The sequence below is a fragment of the Pristiophorus japonicus genome, chromosome 2 (assembly GCF_044704955.1).
Source record: "Pristiophorus japonicus isolate sPriJap1 chromosome 2, sPriJap1.hap1, whole genome shotgun sequence".
NCBI lineage: Eukaryota > Metazoa > Chordata > Chondrichthyes > Pristiophoridae > Pristiophorus > Pristiophorus japonicus.
In genome coordinates, this window is record NC_091978.1 from 77336536 (window position 1) to 77363496 (window position 26961).

Genomic DNA, 26961 nt, shown 5'->3' on the forward strand with positions numbered 1-26961 from the left:
GACAATTATTATATATACTCCAGCTTTCTGGCTGCCTTATTCCCTTCTGACATCAGCTAGAATCCCCACAATGCCAGAGAACAAATGGTGTGTCTGACTTCAGATTTATTTTGTTCTACTCACTTCACTAGATTCTCTACAAGCAATAAGGTTTAGTGAATTAAGGCAATATTTCAGATCACCCCCTGGTATTTCTTCAACAGTTCACAACTTTTATCAAAAGTATCGTTATGCAACAGATATCGGGCGTAAAATAAAGAAACTGAGGACTAGACTTGATTATTCTATCCTTCACCATCGGCTATCCAACTTTTACATGAGGTATGAGTTGTGTTTGGTAGAGATTGTTGGTAGGTGAGTGATCGGGGTGAGTGCATTGAAAAATATCAGGCCTCTTTTCCACTGGAGTGGTATGGCGCTGGTCTGACTTTTTTTGGGGGGTCGGGGAGGACGCCACTGATGCATCCTTACTGTCACAATGCGCCTGTTCAGAGTATGCAAATTACCGCATTCCTGTTACTTGGGATGGAATCTGATCCTCCTCAGTTGGGCACATTCATGACCCAGTCCACCAGACTTCCACTAGCAGAGCAGATCAAGCAGAATATCAGCGCTGTATAACATATTGGGGGAAAATGTCATGGCCGCCACGAGAAATGCCAGTGTTAACGGCAACTCGGGTTAAAGGCCACTGTAAATGGACGAAGCGCTATCAGAGAAAAATTTGAGCTAGGGGCTAAAGATTTTTAATCCAGCGCTAACTTACCATGCAACGCTCTGCTGATGGTATTAGTGCAGGCATGGGAGTCAAAGTTCCCGTCCAGGAGCAGCCTCTTGAAGCGAGGCTATAGAGTTCGCAATGCATTGTGAGAAATTAAAAAGGCAATGCATTAAAAGTGAAATGCTTCTGAAGTAATAAAAATTAAAATTAAATGGAAAAATGCAGTGTTCAGCCCTTACTGCCATATTAAAAAGAATTAATATTAAAAAGAAGTCCAAAATAGGAATCTTCAGCACTGAAAGCTGAACCTCAAAAAAGAGGCAAAGTGCTTCAGCACTAACTCAAATGGCTCAGCAAGCCAGGGAAAGGGCACCCAGGGTCTCGCACACATCACTCCAGCTTTGTGCAGGGGGTCAATTCTGCAAGAGAGGTCCTCTATCCACAGGGGCCTAAGGGCCTCCAGAAAGAACAATGTGGGACCACACAGTGGGGCCGTCACTGTCAGCAGTGTCAACCCCACCATTTGACTCCAGTGCCCAAAGAAGCTTCATGACCTCAGACCAGTGGTCAAGGTCATCTTCAAAAGTCGCCTCCTACCAACTGCACCCCTAGCCTCACACACTGGTCAATGCATAACTACCACCCCCATCACTCACCCACCAACAAGCTGTACCAATCACAAGGCACATCTCACTTTCCTAGCCTCAGCTCACCCCGTTAGAGGAGATGGTGTAGGCCATTTTTGGCAGTGGTATGGCTGAGTCCTTGGCCAGCGTTGGGACAGAAAGTATACAAGATTCTGGTATTCTCTTATGTTGTCCTCCTTCTTGCATGCACCTCTTGCTTTCCCGCCTTCCCATCACCACAACTCCGTCCTTGTGCCTTCCTCATTTCGCACATCTAAGTAATGCAGCCCACCCAGCTAGTGGTTGGCCAAGAAGAGGGAGAGGAGAGTGAAGAAGAAGAAACAGCGACACTCAATTTGACACTCCCAGCCACCAGCTTATGAGGTCAACCTGCAAGGCCATTTGCAATGTCCCCTACTGAAAGTCAGCAGCCTTCCATCAGCCATGCTGCAGCCACTAGGATAGCACTGTGTTACATCAGTAGGTTAGGCAAAAGCACACACAAGACAGTTACTAAGGGAATGCTGAAGGGTGATGAGTTGGTTTTATGATGTCATATTGGATGGATAGATGTAAAAGGTTGTTTTTGAAAATTTGCTTTGTGATGGCTTTTATTTCAGCATTGTGGCCAAGAGGATGCTGTGATGGTCAGTAACAGAGGGAAGTAAGGTGTGGGACTAATGTTGAAAGGGGAATTGGACTTCTGGTCACTGAGACCAGATGCGGATGATTCCATCCCGCATATACCGGCCAGAAAGGAGCTGTCTGGGTTGCATCTTTCCATGAAGGTACAGCAGTTATCATAGGTGACTTTAATCTACATATTGATTGGGCTAACCAAACTGGTGGCAACATGGTGGAGGAGGATTTTCCGGAGTGTATTTGGGATGGTTTTCTAGACCAATATGTCAAGGAAGTAACGAGAGGGCTGGCCATCTTAGACTGGGTGATGTGTAATTAGCAATCTTGTTGTGCGAGGCCCCTTGGGGAAGAGTGACCATAATATGATCGAATTCTTTATTAAGATGGAAAGTGACACAGTTAATTCAGAGACTAAGGTTCTGAAAAGGAAAGGTAACTTCGATGGTTTGAGACGTGAATTAGCTAGAATAGACTGGCGAATGATACTTAAAGGGTTGACGGTGGATAGGCAATGGCAAACATTTAAAGATCACATGGCTCAACTTCAACAATTGTACATCCCTGTCTGGAGTAAAAATAAAACGGGGAAGGTGGCTCAATCGTGGCTAACAAGGGAAATTAAGGCTAGTGTTAAACACAGAAACATAGAAAATAGATGCAGGAGTAGGCCATTTGGCCCTTCGAGCCTGCACCACCATTCAATAAGATCATAGTTGATCATTCACCTCAGTACCCCTTTCCTGCTTTCTCTCCATACCCCTTGATCCCTTTGGCCGTAAAGGCCAGATCTAACTCCCTCTTCAACATATATCCAATGAACTGGCATCAACAACTCTCTGTGGTAGAGAATTCCACAGGTTAACAACTCTCTGAGTGAAGAAGTTTCTACTCATCTCAGTCCTAAATGGCTTATCCCTTATCCTTATACTGTGTCCCCTGGTTCTGGACTTCCCCAACATCGGGAACATTCTTCCTGCAGCTAACCTGTCCAGTCCCATCAGAAATGTATATGTTTCGATGAGATTCCCTCTCCAGTGAATACAGGCCCAGTCGATCCAGTCTCTCCTCATATGTCAATCCTGCCATCCCGGGAATCAGTCTGGTGAACCTTTGCTGCACTCCCTCAATAGCAAGAACGTCCTTCCTCAGATTAGGAGACCAAAACTGAACACAATATTCCAGGTGAGGCCTCACCATGGCCCTGTACAACTGCAGTAAGACCTCACTGCTTCTATACGCAAATCTGCTAGCTAAGAAGGCCAACATGCCATTTGCCTTCTTCACCGCCTGCTGCACCTGCATACCAACTTTCAATGACTGATGTACCATAACACCAGGTCTCGTTGTACCTCCCCTTTTCCTAATCTGGCGCCATTTGTGTTTTTGCCCCCAAAGTAGATAACCTCACATTTATCCACATTAGACTGCATCTGCCATGCATTTGCCCACTCACCTAACCTGTCCAAGTTACCCTGCAGCCTCTTAGCGTCCTTCTCACAGCTCACACCACCATCCAGCTTAGTGTCATCTGCAAACTTGGAGATATTACACTCAATTCCTTCATCTAAATCCTTAATGTATATTGTAAATAGCTGGGGTCCCAGCACTGAGCCCTGCGGCACCCCATTACTCACTGCCTGCTATTCTGAAAAGGACCCGTTTATCCCGACTCTCCGCCAACCAGTTCTCTATCCACATCATTATATTACCCCCAATACCATGTGCTTTGATTTTGCACAACAACCTCTTGTGTGGGACCTTGTCAAAAGCCTTTTGAAAGTCCAAATACACCACATCCACTGGTTCTCCCTTGTCCACTCTACTAGTGACATCATCAAAAAATTCCAGAAAATTTGTCAAGCATGATTTGCCTTTCATAAATCCATGCTGACTTGGACCGATCCTGTCACTACTTTCCAAATGCGCTGCTATTTCATCTTTAATCATTGATTCCAACATTTTCCCCACTATTGATATTCGGCTAACCGGTCTATAACAAATCTTCTAGAATTTTTTGAGGATGTAACTAGTAGAGTAGACAAGGGAGAACCAGTGAATGTGGTGTATTTGGACTTTCCAAATGATTTTGACGTGGTCCCACACAAGAGATCGGTGTGCAAAATTAAAGCACATAGTATTGGGGGTAATGTATTGACGTGGATAGAGAACTGGTTGGCAGACAGGAAGCAGAGAGTAGGGATAAACGGGTCCTTCTCAGAATGGCAGGCAGTGACTAGTGGGGTGCCGCAGGGCTCAGTGTTGGGACCGCAGCTATTTACAATATACATCAATGATTTAGATGAAGGAATTGAGTGTAATATCTCCAAGTTTGCAGATGACACTAAGTTGGGTGAGCTGTGTTGCTAAAAGGCTGCAGGGTGACTTGGATAGATTAGGTGAGTGGGCAAATGCATAGCAGATGCAGTATAATATGGATAAATGTGAGGTTATCCACTTTGGTGGCAAAAACATGAAGGCAGAATATTATCTGAATGGCAGAGGATTAGGAAAAGGGGAGGTGCAACGAGACCTGGGTGTCATGGTACATCAGTCATTGAAAGTTGGCATGTGGGTACAGCAGGCAGTGAAGAAGGCAAATGGCATGTTGGCCTTCATAGCTAGGGGATTTGAGTATAGGAACAGGAGATCTTACAGCAGTTGTGCAGGGCCTTGGTGAGGCCTCAACTGGAATATTGTGTTCAGTTTTGGTCTCCTAATCTGAGGAAGGACGTTCTTGTAATTGAGGGAGTGCAGCGAAGGTTCACCAGACTGATTCCTGGGATGGTTGGACTGACATAGATGGAGAGACTGGATCGACTGGGCCTGTATTCACTGGAGCTTAGAAGAATGAGAGGGGATCTCATAGAAACATATAAAATTCTGACGGGACTGGACAGGTTAGATGCAGAAAGAATGTTCCCGATGTTGGGGAAGTCCAGAACCAGAGGTCACAGTCTAAGGATTCGGGGTTAAGCCATTTAGGTCCGAGATGAGGAAAAACATCTTCACTCAGAGAGTTGTTAACCTGTGGAATTCTCTACTGCAGAGAGTTATTGATGCCAGTTTGTTAGATATATTCAAGAGAGAACTGGATATGGCCCTGGCGGTTAAGGGGTATGGAGAGAAAGCAGGAAAGGGGTACTGAGGTGAATGATCAGCCATGATCCTACTGAATGGTGGTGCAGGCTCAAAGGGCCGAATGGCCTACTTCTGCACCTATTTTCTATGTTTCTATGGTTCTATGTTTACATCCACAACTCTTCCGACGCCCTCCGTCACTTTAACAGTTTCCAGTTTCCTGGCATCAACCGTCTCCTTTTCACTATGGATGTCACATCTCTCCACGCTTCCATCCCCCACCAGGATGGCCTGAGGGCACTCCATTTCTTCCTCGTGCAGAGGCCCAACTAGTCCCCATCCACCACCAGCCTTCTCCACCTGGCTGAACTTGTTCTCATATTAAACAACTTCTCCTTTAATTCCACTCACATTCTCCAAATTAAAGGTGTTGTTGTGGGAACCACCTGTCTTTTCGTGGGATATGTGGGACATTCTTTGTTCCAGTCCTACTCAGGTCCCCTCCCTCACCTCTTTTTCCAGTACATTGATGATTGTATTGGTGTTGTTTCCTGCTCTTGTCCTGAACTAGAAAATGTCATTTACTTTGGATCCAATTTCCACCCTTCCCTCACCTTCACATAGTCCATCTCCGACTCTTCCCTTCCTCCATTTCTGTCTCCATTTTTGGGGACAGACTATTAACAAACATTAATTATAAACCCACTGACTCCCACAGCTACCTGGACTACATTTCCTCCCATCCCACATCCTGTAAGGACTCCATTCCATTCTCCCAGTTTCTCCGCCTCCGTCGCATCTGCTCTGACGACGCCATCTTCCACACTGGTGCCTCTGAAATGTCTTCCTTTTTCCACAACCGAGGATTGCCCTCCGCCGTGGTTACCTTGGCCCTCGACCTTGTCCGTTCTATTTCACGCACCTCTGCTCTCACCCTTCCCCCCCCTCTTAGAACTAGGACAGGGTTCCCCTTGTCCTCACCCTTCACACCACAAGTCTCCACTGATATATCCTTACTATGCAGTAAAAATGCACACGAGGCTCATACTTGAGAGAAGGTCACTCTGTGACCAGTTACCTTTATCACCAAGACCTCAAGTGATCAAGATGGGTGGAGCTTCCTCTTTTATACCTGAACATCCAGGTTAGGAGTGTCTCCCACAAGTTTGCCCCTTGTGGTCAATGTTCACAAGGTGTACAACTTAGGTCAGCTTATACATGGGTTACAATGATAGTTGAATACATGACATCCACATTGAACGGATCATTCTCAGCCATTTCTGCCACCTGCAGCGTGATCCCACCACCAATCACATAGAAACATAGAAATATAGAAAATAGGTACCGGAGTAGGCCATTCAGCCCTTCTAGCCTGCACCGCCATTCAATGAGTTCATGGCTGAACATGCAACTTCAGTACCCCATTCCTGCTTTCTCGCCATACCCCTTGATCCCCCTAGTAATAAGGACTTCATCTAACTCCTTTTTGAATATATTTAGTGAATTGGCCTCAACAACTTTCTGTGGTAGAGAATTCCACAGGTTCACCACTCTCTGGGTGAAGAAGTTTCTCCTCATCTCGGTCCTAAATGGCTTAACCCTTATCCTTAGACTGTGACCCTGGTTCTGGACTTCCCAACATTGGGAACATTCTTCCTGCATCTAACCTGTCTAAACCCATCAGAATTTTAAACGTTTCTATGAGGTCCCCTCTCATTCTTCTGAACTCCAGTGAATACAAGCCCAGTTGATCCAGTCTTTCTTGATAGGTCAGTCCCGCCATCCCGGGAATCAGTCTGGTGAACCTTCGCTGCACTCCCTCAATAGCAAGAATGTCCTTCCTCAGGTTAGGAGACCAAAACTATACACAATACTCCAGGTGTGGCCTCACCAAGGCCCTGTACAACTGTAGCAACACCTCCCTGCTCCTGTACTCAAATCCCCTCGCTATGAAGGCCAACATGCCATTTGCTTTCTTAACCGCCTGCTGTACCTGCATGCCAACCTTCAATGACTGATGTACCATGACACCCAGGTCTCGTTGCACCTCCCCTTTTCCTAATCTGTCACCATTCAGATAATAGTCTGTCTCTCTGTTTTTACCACCAAAGTGGATAACCTCACATTTATCCACATTATACTTCATCTGCCATGCATTTGCCCACTCACCTAACCTATCCAAGTCACTCTGCAGCCTCAGAGCATCCTCCTCGCAGCTCACACTGCCACCCAACTTAGTGTCATCCGCAAATTTGGAGATACTACATTTAATCCCCTCGTCTAAATCATTAATGTACAGTGTAAACAGCTGGGGCCCCAGCACATCTTCCACTCCTCTCCCCTCTCAGCAATCCGAAGGGACCACTTCCTCCGCGACACGCTGGTTCATTCTGCAGTCACCCCCAGCACCCCCTCCCCTTCCCACGGCACCTTCCCATGCAAGCGCAGGAGATGCAACACCCGCCCTTTTACCTCCTCCCTTCCCACTCTCCAGGGCCCCAAATACTCCTTTCAGGTGAAATAGTGATTTACTTGTCCTTCTTTCAATTTAGTATACTTTATTTGCTGCTCACGATGTGATCTCCTCTACATTGGGGAGACCAAACACAGATAGGGTGACTGCTTTGCAGAACATCTCCGTTCATTCCATAAGCGTGACCCTGAGCTTCCGGTCGCCTGTCACTTTAATTCCCCACTCCATTCCCACTCCGGCATCTCTGTCCTCAGCCTCCTACACTGTTCCAATGAAGCTCAACACAAGCTCGAGGAGCAGCGCCTCATCTTTCGTTTAGGCACTTTACAGCGTTCTGTACTCAATATCGAGTTCAACAATTTCAGACCATAACCTCTGCCCATATTTGGCTCCCATTCCTTGTTTTTTTAACTCCCCTCCCGATCTTACGTAATTTGTTTCTCTCTGTTTCCCATGGCAGCTGGTAATTATACTGCCATGCACAATCGATCTCGACTAACCTTTTTCTAACTTCTGCCATTATCACTCAAGTCAGCCCATCATCCATTTTGTCTCTTTAATCTCTCCTGTCTTTCACCCTATCACAGACCTTTTTTGTTCTTTCCTCCCCTCCCCCTTTCAGTGCTCCTTAAGAATCTGTTCATTTCGAACATTCGTCAGTTATGACAAAGAATGAAATTTTAACTGTGTTTCTCTCGCCACAGATGCTGCCTGACCTGCTGAGATTTCCAGCATTTACTGTTTTTATTATTTAAGGTTAAGAAAAGATTTGATAGAGTTGTTCAAAATCATGAAGCGTTTTGATTGAGTAAGTAAGGAGAAACTGTTACTAGTGGCAGAAGGGTTGGTAACTCGAGGACACAGATTTAAGGTAATAGGTAAAAGAACCGGAGACCACATGAGGAAAAACAAATTATGTATCGAGTTGTTATGATCTGGAATGCTCTGTCTAAAAGGGTGGTGGAAGCAAATTCAATAGCAAAATTCAAAAAGGAATTTTATAAATTTGGGAAACATTTGCAGGGCTATGAACAAAGAGTAGGGGTGTGGTAATAATTGGATAGTTCTTCCAAAGAGCCGGTACAGGCATGATGGGCTGAATGGCCTCCTTCTGTGCAATATCATTCTATGATTTTATGATTTACCTGTCAATACATCTCAGTTAAAATTTAGGAAAACTGGCATTGTTAACTTAATTTTGTACTGTGGACACATCTCCATTGTCGACTAAACTCAGCCAGTGCTGATTGTCACTTCTAACTTTGGCCAGGTAGAAATAATTAGTCTCCTTTCTCTTGTCTGCATTGGACTCCAAATCATTGAGTTAAAGCATAGTGAATGTTTAGAATAGTAGCAAATATCTTCATTAAAACTTCTTGTAAGTGGTTTTAAAATTTATATGTGATAGATTATTTGTATAACATGTGCATAATGAACAAGTAATTTTAAATTCCAACTTACAGGAGCCATGTCCAACTGCAAAAAGATCATTGTATCTGGGATTCCTGAAAATTACAAACAGAATATACAAATTACTTATTATTATCTTACTTTCTTTCTTCTCTTGTTATGCCTGATGCTAAATAGCTATTCCAGTTGAGGAGATGAACTGGAGACAATCTGGCCGCTGCAAATGCTGTTCCTAGCCAAACTCTAGGCAGTTCACAGAGCAGCCCAAATGACTACCCCAACTGTTTTCCTTTTCTTCCTGTGGGAGATTATCTGTTCTATGCTTCCCCATAACACGGTGGTTTTTATTGGAAATGTAATTGCGTGAATGTGAACTTGCATCACAACACTGTGTAGCATAGCACATTCAAACTCAAAATATGCTGCTGAGCGAAGCAAGAGAGGAAATAGCAGAGGCTTTGACCATCATTTTCCAATCCTCTTTGGATTCAGGCATGGTGCCAGAGGACTGGATGACTGCTAATGTAGTACCCTTGTTTAAGAAGGGAGAAAGGATTACACCGAATAATTACAGGCCTGTCAGCCTAACCTCAGTGGTGGGAAAATTATTGGAACAAATCCTGAAGGACACGATAAGTCTACATTTAGAAAGGCAAGGATTAATCAGGGACAGTCAGCGTGGATTTGTTAAGGGAAGATCGTGTTTGACTAACCTGATTGAATTTTTTGAGAAGGTAACCAGGAGGGTCGATGAGGGTAGTGCGTACAATGTAGTGTATATGGACTTTAGCAAAGTTTTTGAGAAGGTCCCACATGGCAGACTGGTCACGAAGGTAAAAGCCCATAGGATCCAGGTCAGAGTGCCAAGTTTGATCCAAAATTGGCTCAGAGGTAGGAAGCAAAGCGTAATGATTGATGGATGGTTTTGTGATTGGAATGATGTTTCCAGTGGGGTTCCACAGGGCTCAGTATTGGGTCCCTTGCTTTTTGTGGTATACATCAATGATCTAGATTTGAATATAGGGGGTATGATTAAAAAGTTTGCTGATGACATTAAAATTGGCTGTGTGGTTAATAATGAAGAACGTCATGGACTGCAACAGGATGTCAATCTACTGGTCAGATGGGAAGAACAGTGGCAAATGGAATTTAATTTGGAGAAGTGTGAGGTAATGCACTTGAGGAGGGCTAATAAGGAAAGAGTATACACTTTAAACGGTAGGCCATTTAGAAGTGTAGATGAACAAAGGGACCTTACTGTGCTTGTCCACAGATCCTGAAAATAGCAGGCCGGATGGATAAGGCGGTTAAGAAAGCATATAGAATGCTTGCCTTTATTGGCCGAGGCATAAAATACAAAAGCAGGGAGGTTATGCTTAAATTGTATAATACACTGGTTAGGCTATAGCTGGAATACTGCGTGCAGATCTGGTCGCCACATTATAGGGAGGATGTGATTGCACTGGAGAGGATTTACGAGGATGCTGCCTGGAATGGAGAATCAGCTATGAGGACAGATTGGATAGGTTAGGTTTGTTCTCCTTGGAACAGAGGAGGCTGAGGGGAGATCTCATTGAGGTGTATCAAATTTCGAGAGGTCTGGATATAGTGGATAGCATGGTGGAGTGGTCAATTACAAGGCGGCATAGGTTTAAGGTGGTTGGTGGAAGGTTTCGAGGGGATTTGAGGGGAAGCTTCTTCATGCAGAGGGTTGTGGGGATCTGGAGCTTGCTGCCTAAAAAGGTGTGGAGGCAGAAACTCTCACCACATTTAAAAGGTGCTTGGATGGGCACTTGAAGTGTCGTAACCTGCAGGGTTACGGACCTAGAGCTGGTAAGTGGGATTAGACTGGATAACCTCTTGTTGGCTGGTGCAGACACAATGGTAAGTACATCATGGAATCTAATACGGCCAGAGTGATCTCCTGGACTAGCTTCGATCGCCTGGATGGGTCGGAGAGGAATTTTCCCAGATTTTGTTCCCCAATTAGCTTATGTTTTTATCTGTTATTTTGCCTCTCGCAGGAGATCGCATGAGTCCGGGTGGGGTGGAGTGTAAAATGTTGCGATACATGGGGTATCATACATGGGGTATTCATTGCGAGAGGGATGGAGTACAAAAGCAGGAAGGTCCTTCTGCAACTGTATAGGGTATTGGTGAGGCCGCACCTGGAGTACTGCGTGCAGTTTTGGTCACCTTACTTAAGGAAGGATATACTAGCTTTGGAGGGGGTACAGAGGCTGATTCCGGAGATGAGGGGGTTACCTTATGATGATAGATTGAGTAGACTGGGTCTTTACTCGTTGGAGTTCAGAAGGATGAGGGGTGATCTTACAGAAACATTTAAAATAATGAAAGGGATAGACAAGATAGATGCAGAGAGGTTGTTTTCACTGGTCGGGGAGACTAGAACTAGGGGGCACAGCCTCAAAATACGGGGCAGCTAATTTAAAACCGAGTTGAGAAGGAATTTCTTCTCCTAGAGGGTTGTGAATCTGTGGAATTCTCTGCCCAAGGAAGCAGTTGAGGCTAGCTCATTGAATGTATTCAAGTCACAGATAGATAGATTTTTAACCAATAAGGGAATTAAGGGTTATGGGGAGCGGGCGGGTAAGTGGAGCTGAGTCCACGGCCAGATCAGCCATGATCTTGTTGAATGGCGGAGCAGGCTCGAGGGGCTAGATGGCCTACTCCTGTTCCTAATTCTTATGTTCTTATGTTCTTATATCGCAGTCGTGTGGGGCAGACTGGTTAGGCTGGATGCTCTTTACCTGTCTGCCATTGTTCATTGTTCATAGGTTTATATGTAACCTTCAGGACTGCTGACCAAGGGCCATGTGGCTCTTTGTTGGCAGTCGCAGACACGATGGGCCGAAATGGCCTCTTTCTGCGCTGTAAATTTCTATGTTTCTATGCTGTTGCATCATCTGTCCCAAGCAATACATACTATTAACAGTATACAGTCAGGAATTTTAATAGTGTCAATGGACATTGATCACTAATCCCTAATTGATCAGTTTAGCAAAGTGATTGAAGGACAGATATTGAAATGACATTAAAGTCCAACACAGGATCAGCACTAATTTTTTTAAAAAGCTGCAAAAACAGCAATCTACTGCTCAGATTCTTCATTCTTGCAGTATAGTATTTTTGGGCACATTGATAACTCAAATTGAACCGCATCCACTTAGCAATGCTGTTCATTCACTGCCACTACTGACACTGTTCTATGACCTTACTCACCAATAACCTGCTCACCGATGCTCAGTTTGGGTTCCGCCAGGAACACTCGGCTCCAAACCCTATTACAGCCTTGGTCCAAACAAAGAGCTGAATTCTAGAGGTGAGGTGAAAGTGACTGCCTTGACATCAATGGAGTATTTGACTGAGTGTGGCATCAAGGATCCCTTGTAAAATTGAAGTCAATGGGAATCAGGGGGAAAACTCTCCATGGGCTGGAGTCATACCTAGCACAAATAAGATGGTTCTGGTTGTTGGAGACCCAGGACATTGCTGCAGGAGTTTTCCTAGGCCCAACCATCTTCAGCCGCTTCAATAATGACTTCTCTCCATCATAAGGTCAAATGTACAGTGTTCAGTTCCATTCACAACTCCTCAGATAATGAAGCAGTCCATGCAAGCATGCAGCAAGACCTGGACAACATTCAGGCATGTGCTGATAAGTGGCAAGTAACATTGGCACCATACAAGGCCAGGCAATGACCATCTCCAACAAGAAAGAGTCTAGCCACCTCCCAATGACATTCAACGGGATTATCATCGCTGAATCCCCCACCGTCAACAACCTGCTGGTCACCACTGACCAGAAACGTAACTGGACCAGGATAGCGCAGATGAATACGTGGCTTGAGCAGTGGTGCAGCAGGGAGGGATTCAAATTCCTGGGGCATTGGAACCGGTTCTGGGGGAGGTGGGACCAGTACAAACCGGACGGTCTGCACCTGGGCAGGACCGGAACCAATGTCCTAGGGGGAGTGTTTGCTAGTGCTGTTGGGGAGGAGTTAAACTAATATGGCAGGGGGATGGGAACCAATGCAGGGAGACAGAGGAAAACAAAAAGGAGACAAAAGCAAAAGACAGAAAGGAGATGAGGAAAAGTGGAGGGCAGAGAAACCCAAGGCAAAGAACAAAAAGGGCCACTGTACAGCAAAATTATAAAAGGACAAAGGGTGTTAAAAAAACAAGCCTGAAGGCTTTGTGTCTTAATGCAAGGAGTATCCGTAATAAGATGGATGAATTAACTGTGCAAATAGATGTTAACAAACATGATGTGATTGGGATTACAGAGACGTGGCTCCAGGATGATCAGGGCTGGGAACTCAACATCCAGGGGTATTCAACATTCAGGAAGGATAGAATAAAAGGAAAAGGAGGTGGGGTAGCATTGCTGGTTAAAGAGGAGATTAATGCAATAGTTAGGAAGGACATTAGCTTGGATGATGTGGAATCTATATGGGTAGAGCTGCAGAATACCAAAGGGCAAAAAACGTTAGTGGGAGTTGTGTACAGAACTCCAAACAGTAGTAGTGATGTTGGGGAGGGCATCAAACAGGAAATTAGGGGTGCATGCAATAAAGGTGCAGCAGTTATAATGGGTGACTTTAATATGCAGAGATTGGGCTAACCAAACTGGAAGCAATACGGTGGAGGAGGATTTCCTGGAGTGCATAAGGGATGGTTTTCTAGACCAATATGTCGAGGAACCAACTAGGGGGGAGGCCATCTTAGACTGGGTATTGTGTAATGAGAGAGGATTAATTAGCAATCTCATTGTGCGAGGCCCCTTGGGGAAGAGTGACCATAATATGGTGGAATTCTGCATTAGGATGGAGAATGAAACAGTTAATTCAGAGACCATGGTCCAGAAATTAAAGAAGGGTAACTTTGAAGGTATGAGGAGTGAATTGGCTAGGATAGATTGGCGAATGATACTTAAGGGGTTGACTGTGGATAGGCAATGGCAGACATTTAGAGACCGCATAGATGAACTTCAACAATTGTACATTCCTGTCTGGCGTAAAAATAAAAAAGGGAAGGTGCCTCAACCGTGGCTATCAAGGGAAATCAGGGATAATATTAAAGCCAAGGAAGTGGCATACAAATTGGCCAGAAATAGCAGCGAATCCGGGGACTGGGAGAAATTTAGAACTCAGCAGAGGAGGACAAAGGGTTTGATTAGGGCAGGGAAAATGGAGTACGAGAAGAAGCTTGCAGGGAACATTAAGACGGATTGCAAAAGTTTCTATAGATATGTAAAGAGAAAAATGTTAGTAAAGACAAACGTAGGTCCCCTGCAGTCAGAATCAGGGGAAGTCATAACGGGGAACAAAAAAATGGCAGACCAATTGAACAAGTACTTTGGTTCGGTATTCACTAAGGAGGACACAAACAACCTTCCGGATATAAAAGGGGTCAGAGGGTCTAGTAAGGAGGAGGAACTGAGGGAAATCCTTATTAGTCGGGAAATTGTGTTGGGGAAATTGATGGGATTGAAGGCCGATAAATCTCCAGGGCCTGATGGACTGCATCCCAGAGTACTTAAGGAGGTGGCCTTGGAAATAGTGGATGCATTGACAGTCATTTTCCAACATTCCATTGACTCTGGATCAGTTCCTATCGAGTGGAGGGTAGCCAATGCAACCCCACTTTTTAAAAAAGGAGGGAGAGAGAAAACAGGGAATTATAGACCGGTCAGCCTGACATCAGTAGTGGGTAAAATGATGGAATCAATTATTAAGGATGTCATAGCAGCGCATTTGGAAAGAGATGACATGATAGGTCCAAGTCAGCATGGATTTGTGAAAGGGAAATCATGCTTGACAAATCTTCTGGAATTTTTTGTGGATGTTTCCAGTTGAGTGGACAAGGGAGAACCAGTTGATGTGGTGTATTTGGACTTTCAGAAGACTTTCGACAAGGTCCCACACAAGAGATTAATGTGCAAAGTTAAAGCACATGGGATTGGGGGTAGTGTGCTGACGTGGATTGAGAACTGGTTGGCAGACAGGAAGCAAAGAGTAGGAGTAAATGGGTACTTTTCAGAATGGCAGGCAGTGACTAGTGGGGTACCGCAAGGTTCTGTGCTGGGGCCCCAGCTGTTTACACTGTACATTAATGATTTAGACGAGGGGATTAAATGTACTATCTCCAAATTTGCGGATGACACGAAGTTGCGTGGCAGTGTGAGCTGCGAGGAGGATGCTATGAGGCTGCAGAGCGACTTGGATAGGTTAGGTGAGTGGGCAAATGCATGGCAGATGAAGTATAATGTGGATAAATGTGAGGTTATCCACTTTGGTGGTGAAAACAGAGAGACAGACTATTATCTGAATGGTGACAGATTTGGAAAAGGGGAGGTGCAATGAGACCTGGGTGTCATGGTACATCAGTCATTGAAGGTTGGCATGCAGGTACAGCAGGCGGTTAAGAAAGCAAATGGCATGTTGGCCTTCATAGCGAGGGGATTTGAGTACAGGGGCAGGGCAGTGTTGCTACAGTTGTACAGGTCCTTGGTGAGGCCATACCTGGAGTATTGTGTGCTGTTTTGGTCTCCTAACCTGAGGAAGGACATTCTTGCTATTGAGGGAGTGCAGCGAAGGTTCACCAGACTGATTCCCGGGATGGCGGGACTGACCTATCAAGAAAGACTGGATCAACTGGGCTTGTATTCACTGGAGTTCAGAAGAATGAGAGGGGACCTCATAGAAACGTTTAAAATTCTGATGGGTTTAGACAGGTTAGATGCAGGAAGAATGTTCCCAATGTTGGGGAAGTCCAGAACCAGGGGTCACAGTCTAAGGATAAGGGGTAAGCCATTTAGGACCGAGATGAGGAGAAACATCTTCACCCAGAGAGTGGTGAACCTGTGGAATTCTCTACCACAGAAAGTTGTTGAGGCCAATTCACTAAATATATTCAAAAAGGAGTTAGATGAAGTCCTTACTACTAGGGGGATCAAGGGGTATGGCGAGAAAGCAGGAATGGGGTACTGAAGTTGCATGTTCAGCCATGAACTCATTGAATGGCGGTACAGGCTAGAAGGGCCGAATGGCCTACTCCTGCACCTATTTTCTATGTTTCCATGTTTCTATGTTTCTGTGACCAGACACATAAATACTGTGGCTACAAGAGCAGGTCAGAGGCTGGGTATTCTGTGGCGAGTGATTCAGCTCCTGACTCCCCAAAGCCTTTCCACAATCTACAAAGCACAAGTCAGGAGTGTGATAGAAGGCTCTCCACTTGCCTCTAACAACACTCAAGAAGCTTGACACCATCCAGGACAATGCAATCCGCCTGATTGGCACCCCATCCACCACCTTAAACATGCACTCCCTCCACCACCAGTGCACTGTGGCTACACTGTGTACCATCTACAAGATGCACTGCAGCAACTTGCCATGGCTTCTTCGACAGCATCTCCCAAACTCACGACCTCTATCACGTAGAAAGACAAGGGCAATTGGCACATGGGAACACCACCACCTGCAAGTTCCCCTTCAAATCACCTGACTTGGAAATATATCACTGTTCCTTCATTGTCATGGAATCAAAATCCCAGAACTCCCTCCCTAACAGCACCTCACGGACTGCTGCGGTTCAAGAAGGTGGCTCATCACCACATTCGCAAGGGCAATTAAGGATAGGCAATAAATGCTGGCCTTGTCAGTGATGCCCACATCCAATGAATTGATAAACCAAATGATCAACTAAAATTTAGTCACAGTGGATGTGAAGCAATGTTAATTTTCAGCATTGTGTCAGCTTGGCTCTATGACAGCACTCTGGCTTGAGTCAGCAGATTGTGGGTTCAAACCCAACTCCATGACATGGATGCATAATCTAAGCTGGCACTCCAGTGCCAAACTGAAGGAGTGATGTATTGTTGAAGGTAATATCCTTCATATGAGTCGTTAAACTGAGATCCCATTTGCCTGTTTCTATGGTTTAGGCGGATGTTCGAGATCACATGGCATTTGTTCAATTAGACCAAGGAGTTCTCCTAATGTCCTGGCCAAATTCATCCCTCAGCCAACACCATCAAAAACAGACCGACAGGTCTTTCATCTCATTGCTGTTTGTCATAACATGTTGCATTCAAAAACTCTATTGAAGTCAATGGAGCGTAAAATCGGGTGGGGTGAAAAACATTCATCCGACCTAAAGCTGCCCGCTGCCACCAGGCAGGTTAGGTGAAAACTGCAGCTAAAATGGCAGATGCATTAGTGACTACACTGTATGTGACGTATGTTGGTCTGTTTCTCAGTGATAAGGTGCTATATAAATGCAAATCTTCTTTTGTAATGTCCCATTTTAAGTCTCTGCTGAGAACTGAAGAACCTCATCTGAATGATGTAAACACTTTCATGCAACAGAGCCTCCTAGAGAATCAAATTTGTGGCTTTCAGGACAGAACTCAGTTAACTGTGCTACAGATTTATAAGTGCATTTTTTTCTTGATTAGAAACGATACACTTACTTTGGTTGGATTATATATTTGTTTAAAACAGTCCATAATTGTGTTAACTTGCCAAACGATATTTCATATGGACATATAGTTGAACAGTTAACACCATGACCCTGATTTTATCTGTTGTCTAATGGTCAGATCCTTCCTTTTTGCAGTATAGTATTTTTGGACACAGTTATAACACAGATTGAACAGCATCCATTTAGCAGTGCTGTTCCTTCACTTCTACCACTGATGGCGGGATCGGTTCATGCGAGGGGCTTGGGCGAGTAACAAGCTTGCATGTCGAGGCCGGGAGACAATTTAACTCCTGGGCCTCATTTTAATATTCAGGCACTGACTCTCATCGAACCCGGGAGAAATCACCGCCTGGCCAATGGATGGAAACAGTAATTTGGGCAGCAGACGGCTGCTGCTGGAAATGGTCCACGACAATTAGGTGGATCGGGGTGGGAGTGGAAATTCTGGATGTAATTGCGATTGCAATCAAGGGGAGAGGGGAAGCCTGGGACAACAGAGGCTCAAGGTTTGCGAATTGTTCATTTTGCAGTCTTCATTATAGATATCGACGGAGCTTTTTAAAACTGGCGACGCCCACATCCCATGAGTGAATAAATAAACAAAATTGCCAATGGAAGAAACATAGAAACATAGAAAATAGGTGCAGGAGTAGACCATTTGGTCCTTCGAGCCGATGTTAGCTGTCCCCAACCTCACTACTACTGTTTGGTGGTCTGTACACAACTCCCGCTAGCGTTTTCTGCCCTTTGGCTATTCAGCAGCTCTACCTTTACAGATTCCCCATCATCCAAGCTAATGTCCTTCCTTACTATTGCGTTAATTTCCTCTTTAATCAGTAATACTAACCCACCTCCTTTTCCTTTCTGTCTATCCTTCCTGAATGTTGAATACCCCTGGATGTTGAGTTCCCAGCCTTGGTCACCCTGGAGCCCTGTCTCCATGATGCCAATTATATCATATTCATTAATTGCTGCCTATGCAGTTAATTCGTCCACCTTATTACAAATACTCCTCGCATTGAGGCACAGAGCCGTCAGGCTTGTCTTTTTAACACACTTTGTCCCTTTAGAATTTTGCTGTAATGTGGCTCTTTTTGATTTTTGCCTTGGGTTTCTCTGCCCTTCACTTTTACTTTTCTTCTTTCTATCTTTTGCTTCTGCCCCCATTCTACTTCCCTCTGTTTCCCTGCATAGGTTCCCATCCCCCTGCCATATTAGTTTAACCCCTCCCCAACAGCACTAGCAAGCAGTGTCATCTAATTGTGCAATAGTGTCAACTTCACTCAGTCGGCATACTGTCAGTTTGGATCAACTGATAGCATTCTTCCTTCTGAATTAAATGAATGTAGGTTCAAGTCCCATTCATGAATTTGAATTTTTCATGCACTAATCTAGGCTGATAGTACAGGCGAGAATGAATCAGTAAGGTATTGTTGGAGATGTCATCTTTTGGACCAGATTGAAAACAAAATGCATTCTGCCTGTTGCACTGGGTCAAGTAGATTATAAAGATCCAATGGCACTATTTAAAGAAGAGTAGAGAGGGTGGATTGGCCAACAGGAGGAATTGACTAGTCATTTACCTCATTAAAGTTTGTAGGATTTTGTTGTGCAAAAAATATGTTTCTAACAGAAGTGATAAGGCACTACATGAATGCAATTCTTCTTTCTTTCACTGCTGCTTATTAAATTTAGATCCCATTTTAAATGTTGTAATACTCACCAGCACATTCCAGTAACTGACAATTTCTTAGCTTTCTCATAAATGTACTTCCACAGAGGTAGAACTGTGCCTTCCTGATCTCTGAATTCATCAGAAGGATCTTCAAAATACTTAAAGTCTACATAGATTAAAAAAAAATAAACACTGAATTCAGTTAATACTGTATTTAAGTATTACAGCAAAGATGCTGTCGTAAAAAAGGTTTGTAATTATTATTTGTTAGTACATGGAAAATTCAAGTCTGGGCATCTGAAATAGAACAGATAAGAAATGAACCCTAAAAATATTCCCTTGATTTTGATTTCATCAATAAAGATGTGCATATGTTGATGAGTTTTGGAATAGCTTATGGTGGGAATGAAATGCACAAGACGAATTGTAGCAATTAGAAAAACTAACTATAGATACAGAAGTAGTACTAAAAAATTGGTGGAACTTAAAGTGGAAAAATCATTGGGCTCTCATAGCATGCATGCTAGAGCGCTGAGGGAATTCAGATAAAATAGCAGAGGCTCTGAGCACAATCATTCAAATATATTGAGGACTGGAGTTTCCAAGGTAACACCTCTGTTCAAAAAGGAAGAAAGGGATCAACAGCTGCCAATAATAATGTAGAAAATCATTCCAAAACATTATCGAGGTCTAAGGGGAACAAATGGACACTGACCGAAAGAAGGAGATAGTAGAAGGGTTGACCTTTTTATATAAAGGAATTACATTAGCTGTCCGCCAGTCCTCTTGCATTATTCCCTTTTCCAATACTTTTTTATATAGTGCCTCTGTTATATCATCCCTAACTTCTTTTAATATGTGCAGATGCAATCCATCCGGACTAGGGGTTTTATCCTCTCTAAATTTGATTAGTTTATCAATTGCCTCCCCCCTTTCTCTCTTAAATGTCCTTAAACCTTTTTTGATCTGGTCTTCTAACATCACATCCACCATGCTAGTCTACCTGGTAAATACCAAGGCAAAGTACTTATTTAATATACCTGCCATTTCATTCTCATTAACTGTGAGTTTATTATGTGTATCACCTAGTGGCCCTATCTCGATCCTAATTCTTATGTAATATATCCTTATTTGGCTTGTATTTTCAATTACACTTTTATAAAGCACCTTGGGATGTTTTTCTGCAATTAGATTATTGTGTCCAGTTTTGGGTGCCTTGCTTTAGGAAGGAGTTCAAGGCCACGGAGATGGTGCCGACTGGATTTATTAAAATGATGACAAGGAATGAGAGGCTTTAGTTATGAGAATACAATATAGAAACTGAGGCTCTTTTCATTGGAAAAAAGGCTAAGAGGTGATCTGCTCAAAGTGTTCAAAGTGATAACAGGTTTTGATAAAAGTAAATCACAAAAACACAGAGCGGGATTAAACGGAGTGCACTTCAACAGAGGGGCCGAAATTACCCCTTTCAACAAGCGGCGGCCACGGGTCTGTAAGCACTCACTGCTTGGTCGGTGCGCGGAGGGGCCGCCATTTTGTAAGTTGGCTTTGTGGATTTTCCCAGCGGAGAACATCTCCGCTCTGCCCGTGACACGCTGATAACTCTGAGCCACAGCCACTCTGACGTACCCCCACTTCTGCATCTCCGACCCGCCCACACTTCCCCTCTCCCCCTCCCGACACCAACACCGCTCCGATCGGAAACAAGAACCAAAGTGCTAAAAATCGCCAGGTTGTCCGCCCCATGCCTTGGTGCGAACGGAACACTTTAAAATCAGTCGGTGCGCCCCGTTTCGGGTGGAGTGCAATTTCATCCCCAGAATGTTTTATTTGTGAATTTAGAAAGAGTGGGAATTTTCTGTAATTATTGGGTCAGTAGAAGCTGTAAATAGTGAAATTTAATTCAACATTTTGATTTAAACCTAGAACTTAAATAGTGTTTTATTTGGGAATTTGGGAAAAGTAGGAATTGGGAGAAGAGGGGGAAGGAGTTGCTGCTTTTTGCTTACATTACTTGTAGTGTTTTCTGTTACAGGTAGATTTTTAATTTTATTTACCCATAACTTAATCTAGATCAATTAAGTAGTCAGAAACTAAACTGTACACTAAGTTACTTGAATACAAATGTAATTAAATTTAATTCAATAGAACAAGGTCATATATGGATGGCAGTGCAGGTGGTGTGCCGCAACTGCAGCATGTGGGAGTTTGTAGAGAGCATTGTGATCCCGGACAATCATGTTTGCAGTAAATGCCTGCATCTTGAGGAACTTCTGCTCAGAGTTGTTGAGCTGGAGTCTGAGTTGCAGTTATTACGGAGCATCAGGAATGGAGGAACTACCTGGACTTTGATCCAGGAGGCAGTCACACCCCTTAGGTTAGGTAGTGGTACAGGTATGGTTAGTGGTCAGGGATAGGAGAGTATGACTGCAACTCAGGCAGGCAAGGGATCCCAGGTGCAGTGCTAGAGCAGCCTTGGCATTTCTCCTTATCCAACAGGTATGAGGTTCTTGCTGCTTGTGTGGATGAGGGAAAAGCCTGCAGGATGGATGAGCAAGCTGATCATGGCACCATGGTGCAGGGGGCCATTCAAATGGGGGGAGTGAAAGGGAATGTTATTGTAGTAGGCGACAGTATAGTCAGAGGGATAGAGACTGTTCTCTGCAACCGCGACTGGGAGTTCCGAAGGTTGTGTTGTCTGCCCGGTGCTAGGGTTAAAAATATCGCTTCATGGCTGGAGAAGAACTTGGAGTAGGAAGGGGAGGATCCAGTTGGCGTGGTGCACATAGGAACCAATGACATAGATAGAACTAGGAATGAGGTTCTGCTGAGAGAGTTTGAGGAGTTGGGGTCCAAATTAAAAAGCAGAACCTCAAAGGTAATAAGCTCTGGATTGTTACCTGACCCACATGCCAATTGGCATAGGGATAAGCAGATTAGAAGGTTAAATGCATGGCTCAAAGAGTGGTGTGAGAGACAGGAGTGTTGCTTCATGGAGCACTGGCACCCGTACACTAAGTTACTTGAATACAAATGTAATTAAATTTAATTCACTAGAACAAGGTCATATAGGGATGACAGCATTAGGGGTTATGGGGAGCGGGCGGGGAAGTGGAGCTGAGTCCATGATCAGATCAGCCATGATCTTATTGAATGGCGGAGCAGGCTCGAGGGGCCGTATGGCCTACTCCTGTTCCTATTTCTTCTGTTCTTATGTACTGGAGACAGAGGGAGCTATTCTGTTGGGATGGGCATCACTTAAACTGGGCTGAAACCAGTGGCCTGGCAAATCGAATAACTAAGGTAGTAGACGGGGCTTCAAACAAATGAGGGGGGAGAGGGGTGCGTGGGGGGGTAGGAGGTTTCAGAAAGAGTAATTTTAAAAGCAGCAAGAGAAATGTCAAGGCTCAAGAGCAGAGCAGAGTTTGGGGTAAAAATAAGCAGAGTGCATGCATCAAGAAGAGAGTAACAAATGTACTAGGGCATCAGTGACTAAGGTGATATCAGGGAAAAATAGAAAAAGTCAAAGCCTAAGGCACTATGGAATGTGCGAAGCATTCGCAACAAAATAGATGAATTAAGAGCGCAGATAGAAATGAATAGGTTTGATCTAATAGCTATTACGGAGATGTGATTGCAAGGTTGGGAACTAAGGGGCCGATATTGCCCCTTTTTATAATCCCCTTAGCACCTCCAGAGCGCAATGAAGTTTTTGCCCGGGCGAGGAGTGTGATTGCGCCTCCTGGGAAATTGCCCTGGAGGTTTGGGGGCTTTGTGGCAGTAGCGCTGCGCTCCGCGATTTGCGCCCTGGGGCGGCACAAGTCCAGCAAGGACATCATTGCATTGCACGCCAATCCCTTCCCACCTCGCACTGACCCCTTTGCGCCCCATGGGGGAAATTGTCCCACGGACTCCGAGGATGGCACCGACGAATGTCACCAGCAGCTTCGTGAGGTATGAAGCTGGCAGATATCCGCTGCCGGGTGCCCCTTAAAGGGGAGGCCTTTATGCTGCGGGCCACCATGTGTTTTTGTTGGCGGACTCTTCCCTCCACCTGACAATGGACCTCGCATCAACTGAGTCGCCATCATGCAGCCCGGCACTCCATAATGGGTGCCGGGCTGCTGGCTCGGTCGATTGCCTCCCCGATGGCCTAGTGGCGACCAACAAGAACCTGAAGCGTGCGCAGCGGCCCTGCACTTTAAATGAAGGAGTGGGCGTTGTAGCGCGGTAGCGCAACGCAGAGCATCCAGGGGGCACCTGAGCATGGTGCTGAGTGCTCTCGCTCTAGGAGCATCCCTCTAAAGACATGGAGTGCCGGAGACACCGCTGCGCGTCCTTGGAGGGGCGCACACGCCCAATTCGGCGTCAGGACGGGACATCCGGGCCAGGCGATAAAAGTCCCGGCCTGTAGGTTTACCGCCTCCGTTTGGGGCGCGGGCAATTTTGGCCCTTAAATATTCTAGGAGATTTCACTTTTAGAAGAGATAGACAAAATGGAAAAGGAGGAGCGGTAGCCCTGATAATAAAGGATGGGATAAAGATAGTTGAGAAAAAGGATCTTCGCTCTGAAACACAAGAAGTAGAATCAGTTTGGGTGGAGTTAAGAAACAGCAAGGCGCAGAAAACATTAGTGGGAGTTGTTTATAGGCCCCCAAACAACCCCATTAGTCGTAATGTAAAGCAGAGTATAAGTCAGGAAATTAAGGCGCATGTAACAAGGGGAATACAGAGTTAGATGAAGTCCTTACTACTAGGGGGATCAAGGGGTATGGCAGAAAGCAGGAATGGGGTACTGAAGTTGCATGTTCAGCCATGAACTCATTGAATGGCGGTGCAGGCTAGAAGGGCCGAATGGCCTACTCCTGCACCTATTTTCTATGTTTCTATGTTTATCATGGGGGCTTTAATCTACATATAGACTGGGCAATCGAAACTTGCAGCAATAGTTTAGAGGACGAATTCATGGAATACAAGATACAAAATAGTTGTCTAGATCAGTATTTAAGGAACTAACTAGGGAACAAGCTATTTTAGATCTAGTATTGAGTAATGAGAAAGGGCTAATTAATAACCTTGTCGAAAAGGGGCCTTTCGGGAAGAGTAACCATAATATGATAAAATTTTATATGAAGTCTGAAAGTGATTTAGTTAAATCTGAAACTAGGGTCTTAAATCTAAATAAAACAAACTATGTAGGTATGAGGGGCTAACGTAGATTGGGAAACTACCTTAAAAGATATAATGGCAGACAAGCAACAGCTAGGATTTAAATAAATAATTTGTAATTTACAACAAATCTAGATTCCTTTAAGGCACAAAAATCCCGTAGGAAAAGTGGTCCAACCGGATTAATAAGAGAAGTTAAAGAAAATATGAGATCATAGGAATAGGCTTATAATGTTGCAAAAAGAGCAGTAAACCTGAAGATTGGCACGATTTTAGAATTCAGCAGAGGATAAAGAAAAGGATAATATAATATTAGAGTAAATTAGCGAGAGACATAAAAACAGATTGTAAAAGCTTCTATAGTTATGTAAAAAAGAAAAGATTAGCAAAAGTTAATGTGGATCCCTTACAGGCTGAGACAGGAGAATCTATAATGGGGAATAAGGAAATGGGACAGAAATTAAACAAATACTTTGTGAATGTCTTCACGGAAGAAGATGCAAAAAGACTCCCGGAAATGGTGGAGAAAAAAATGGTCTACCGAGAATGAGGAACTGAAAGAAATTTGAATCAGTAAAAAGATAGTAGAGGTGCAACGTCCCGAATCCGGAACTCCGAAAACCTGAATTGTCCAAAAACCGGACATTTTGCCTATAGCTCATGAAGTTGTCCAGAATCCGGAATTATTGTTTGAAAACCGGACATTTTTGAAGCAAAACCCGAAATCTGGCACGAAATTGGTTGAGGATGCCAGATTTCAAACAAGAAAATCAAGTCTGAAATTTGAAATCCTCGATCTAATCCGTGCCAGAATTTGGGTTTTGCCGGATTTAGGACATCGCCGCTCAAAACCTGGCACGGAATTCAGTCGAGGATTCCGGATTTCAAACTACTGATTTTCTTGTCTGAAATCCAGAAAACCCAAAAACCGGAAATGGTCTTGGTCCCGAGGATTTTGGACGTTGTACCTGTATTGGAGAAATTAATGGCACTGAAGGTCGATAAATTCCCTGGGCCTCATGACCTACATGCTAGGGTTTTGAAAGAGGTGGCTATAGAGATAGTGGATGCATTGGTTGTCATCTTCAAAATTCCATAGATGCTGGAGCGGTTCCCATGGATTGGCAGTTAGAAAATGGCACAGGAGCAGGAGTTCGGGCAGTCGAGCGACCTATAAAGGCCCGAGAGTCGGAGGAGGCAGCCACAGAAGCAGGAGTTCGGGCAGTCGAGCGGCCTATAAAGGCCCGAGAGTCGGCGGAGGAGGCCACAGGAGCGGGTGTTTGGGCAGTCGAGTGGCCTATAAAGGCCCAAGAGTCAGAGGAGGCGGCCACAGGAGCGGGATTTCGGGCTATTGAGCGGCCTATAAAGGCCCGAGAGTCGGAGGAGGCTAGCTGGTGCAGGAGTAGGGGCAGAAGGTAAACAAAGAAGTAAAAAGAAATTGAGGTGGGATGTCACAGCCAAGAGGGTAAGTGATTGGCTGGTTGGTGAATATGTGATCTTTTATTTTTCTTAGCAGTAATAAACCTTTGGCGTTGTTACAAATTAAGTTAATCTAAGGATTAAGTCATAGCAGGAGAGCTGAGACCCATGTCATGCTCCTCCTGTGCTATGTGGGAAATCAGGGACGCTTCCAGTGTCCCTGACTACTATGTGTGTGGGAAGTGTATCTAGCTGCAGCTCCTGACAGACCACATTGCGGCACTGGAGCTGCGCATGAATTCACTCTGGAGCATCCGCAATGCTGAGGATGTCCTGAATAGCCCATTCCCAGGTAAAGGTTGCACAGCCAGATAGAGAATGGGTGACCATCAGGAACAGCAAGGGAAGGCAGGTAATGCAGGGGTCCATTGCAGTCACCTCCCTCCAAAACAGATATATCGTTTTGGATATTGTTGGGGGAAATGTTTCATAAGGGGAAGGCAGCAGCAGCCAAGTCCATGGCACCAGGGATAGCTCTGCTGCACAGGAGGGCAGGAAAAAGAGTGGGAGAGCCATAGTAATAGGGGATTCTATTGTAAGGGGAATAGATAGGCGTTTCTGCGGCCGCAAACGAGACTCCAGGATGGTATGTTGCCTCCCTGGTGCAAGGGTCAAGGATGTCTCGGAGCAGCTGCAGCGCATTCTGGAGGGGGAGGGTGAACAGCCAGCTGTCGTGGTGCATATAGGTACCAACGATATAGGTAAAAAAGGGGTTGAGGTCCTACAAGCTGAATTTAGGGAGCTAAGAGTTAAATTAAAAAGTAGGACCTCAAAGGTAGTAATCTCAGGATTGCTACCAGTGCCACGTGCTAGTCTGAGCAGGAATCGCAGGATAGCTCAGATGAATACGTGGCTTGAGGAATGGTGCAAGGGGGAGGTATTCAAATTCCTGGGACATTGGAACAGGTTCTGGGGAAGGTGGGACCAGTACAAACTGGACGGTATGCACCGGGATAGGACCGGAACCGATGTCCTAGGCGGAGTGTTTGCTTGTGCTGTTGGGGAGGGTTTAAACTAAAATGGCAGGGAGATGGGAATCAATGCAGGGAGGCAGACAGAAGTAAAAAGGGGGCAGAAGCAAAAGGTAGGAAGGCAAAAAACAAGAGTGGAGAGCAGAGAAATCAAGGGCAAAAATCAAAAAGGGCCACATTACAACATAATTCTAAAAGGACAAAAAGTG

The 26961-nt window shown here is 44.7% G+C and overlaps 1 protein-coding gene across 2 annotated transcripts in view; it reads right to left on the bottom strand.

Moving 5' to 3' along the window:
• Positions 1–26961, bottom strand: part of dnai1.2 (dynein, axonemal, intermediate chain 1, paralog 2) — a 610660-nt gene that overhangs the window by 326107 nt on the left and 257592 nt on the right. For both annotated transcript variants that reach the window (XM_070868013.1, XM_070868021.1), the window contains exons 11-12: positions 19182–19299; positions 9002–9045 (exon numbers count right to left, since the gene is read on the bottom strand). In XM_070868013.1, the coding sequence (XP_070724114.1) occupies positions 9002–9045; positions 19182–19299 (162 nt within the window). The remainder of the gene's footprint in view (positions 1–9001; positions 9046–19181; positions 19300–26961) is intronic.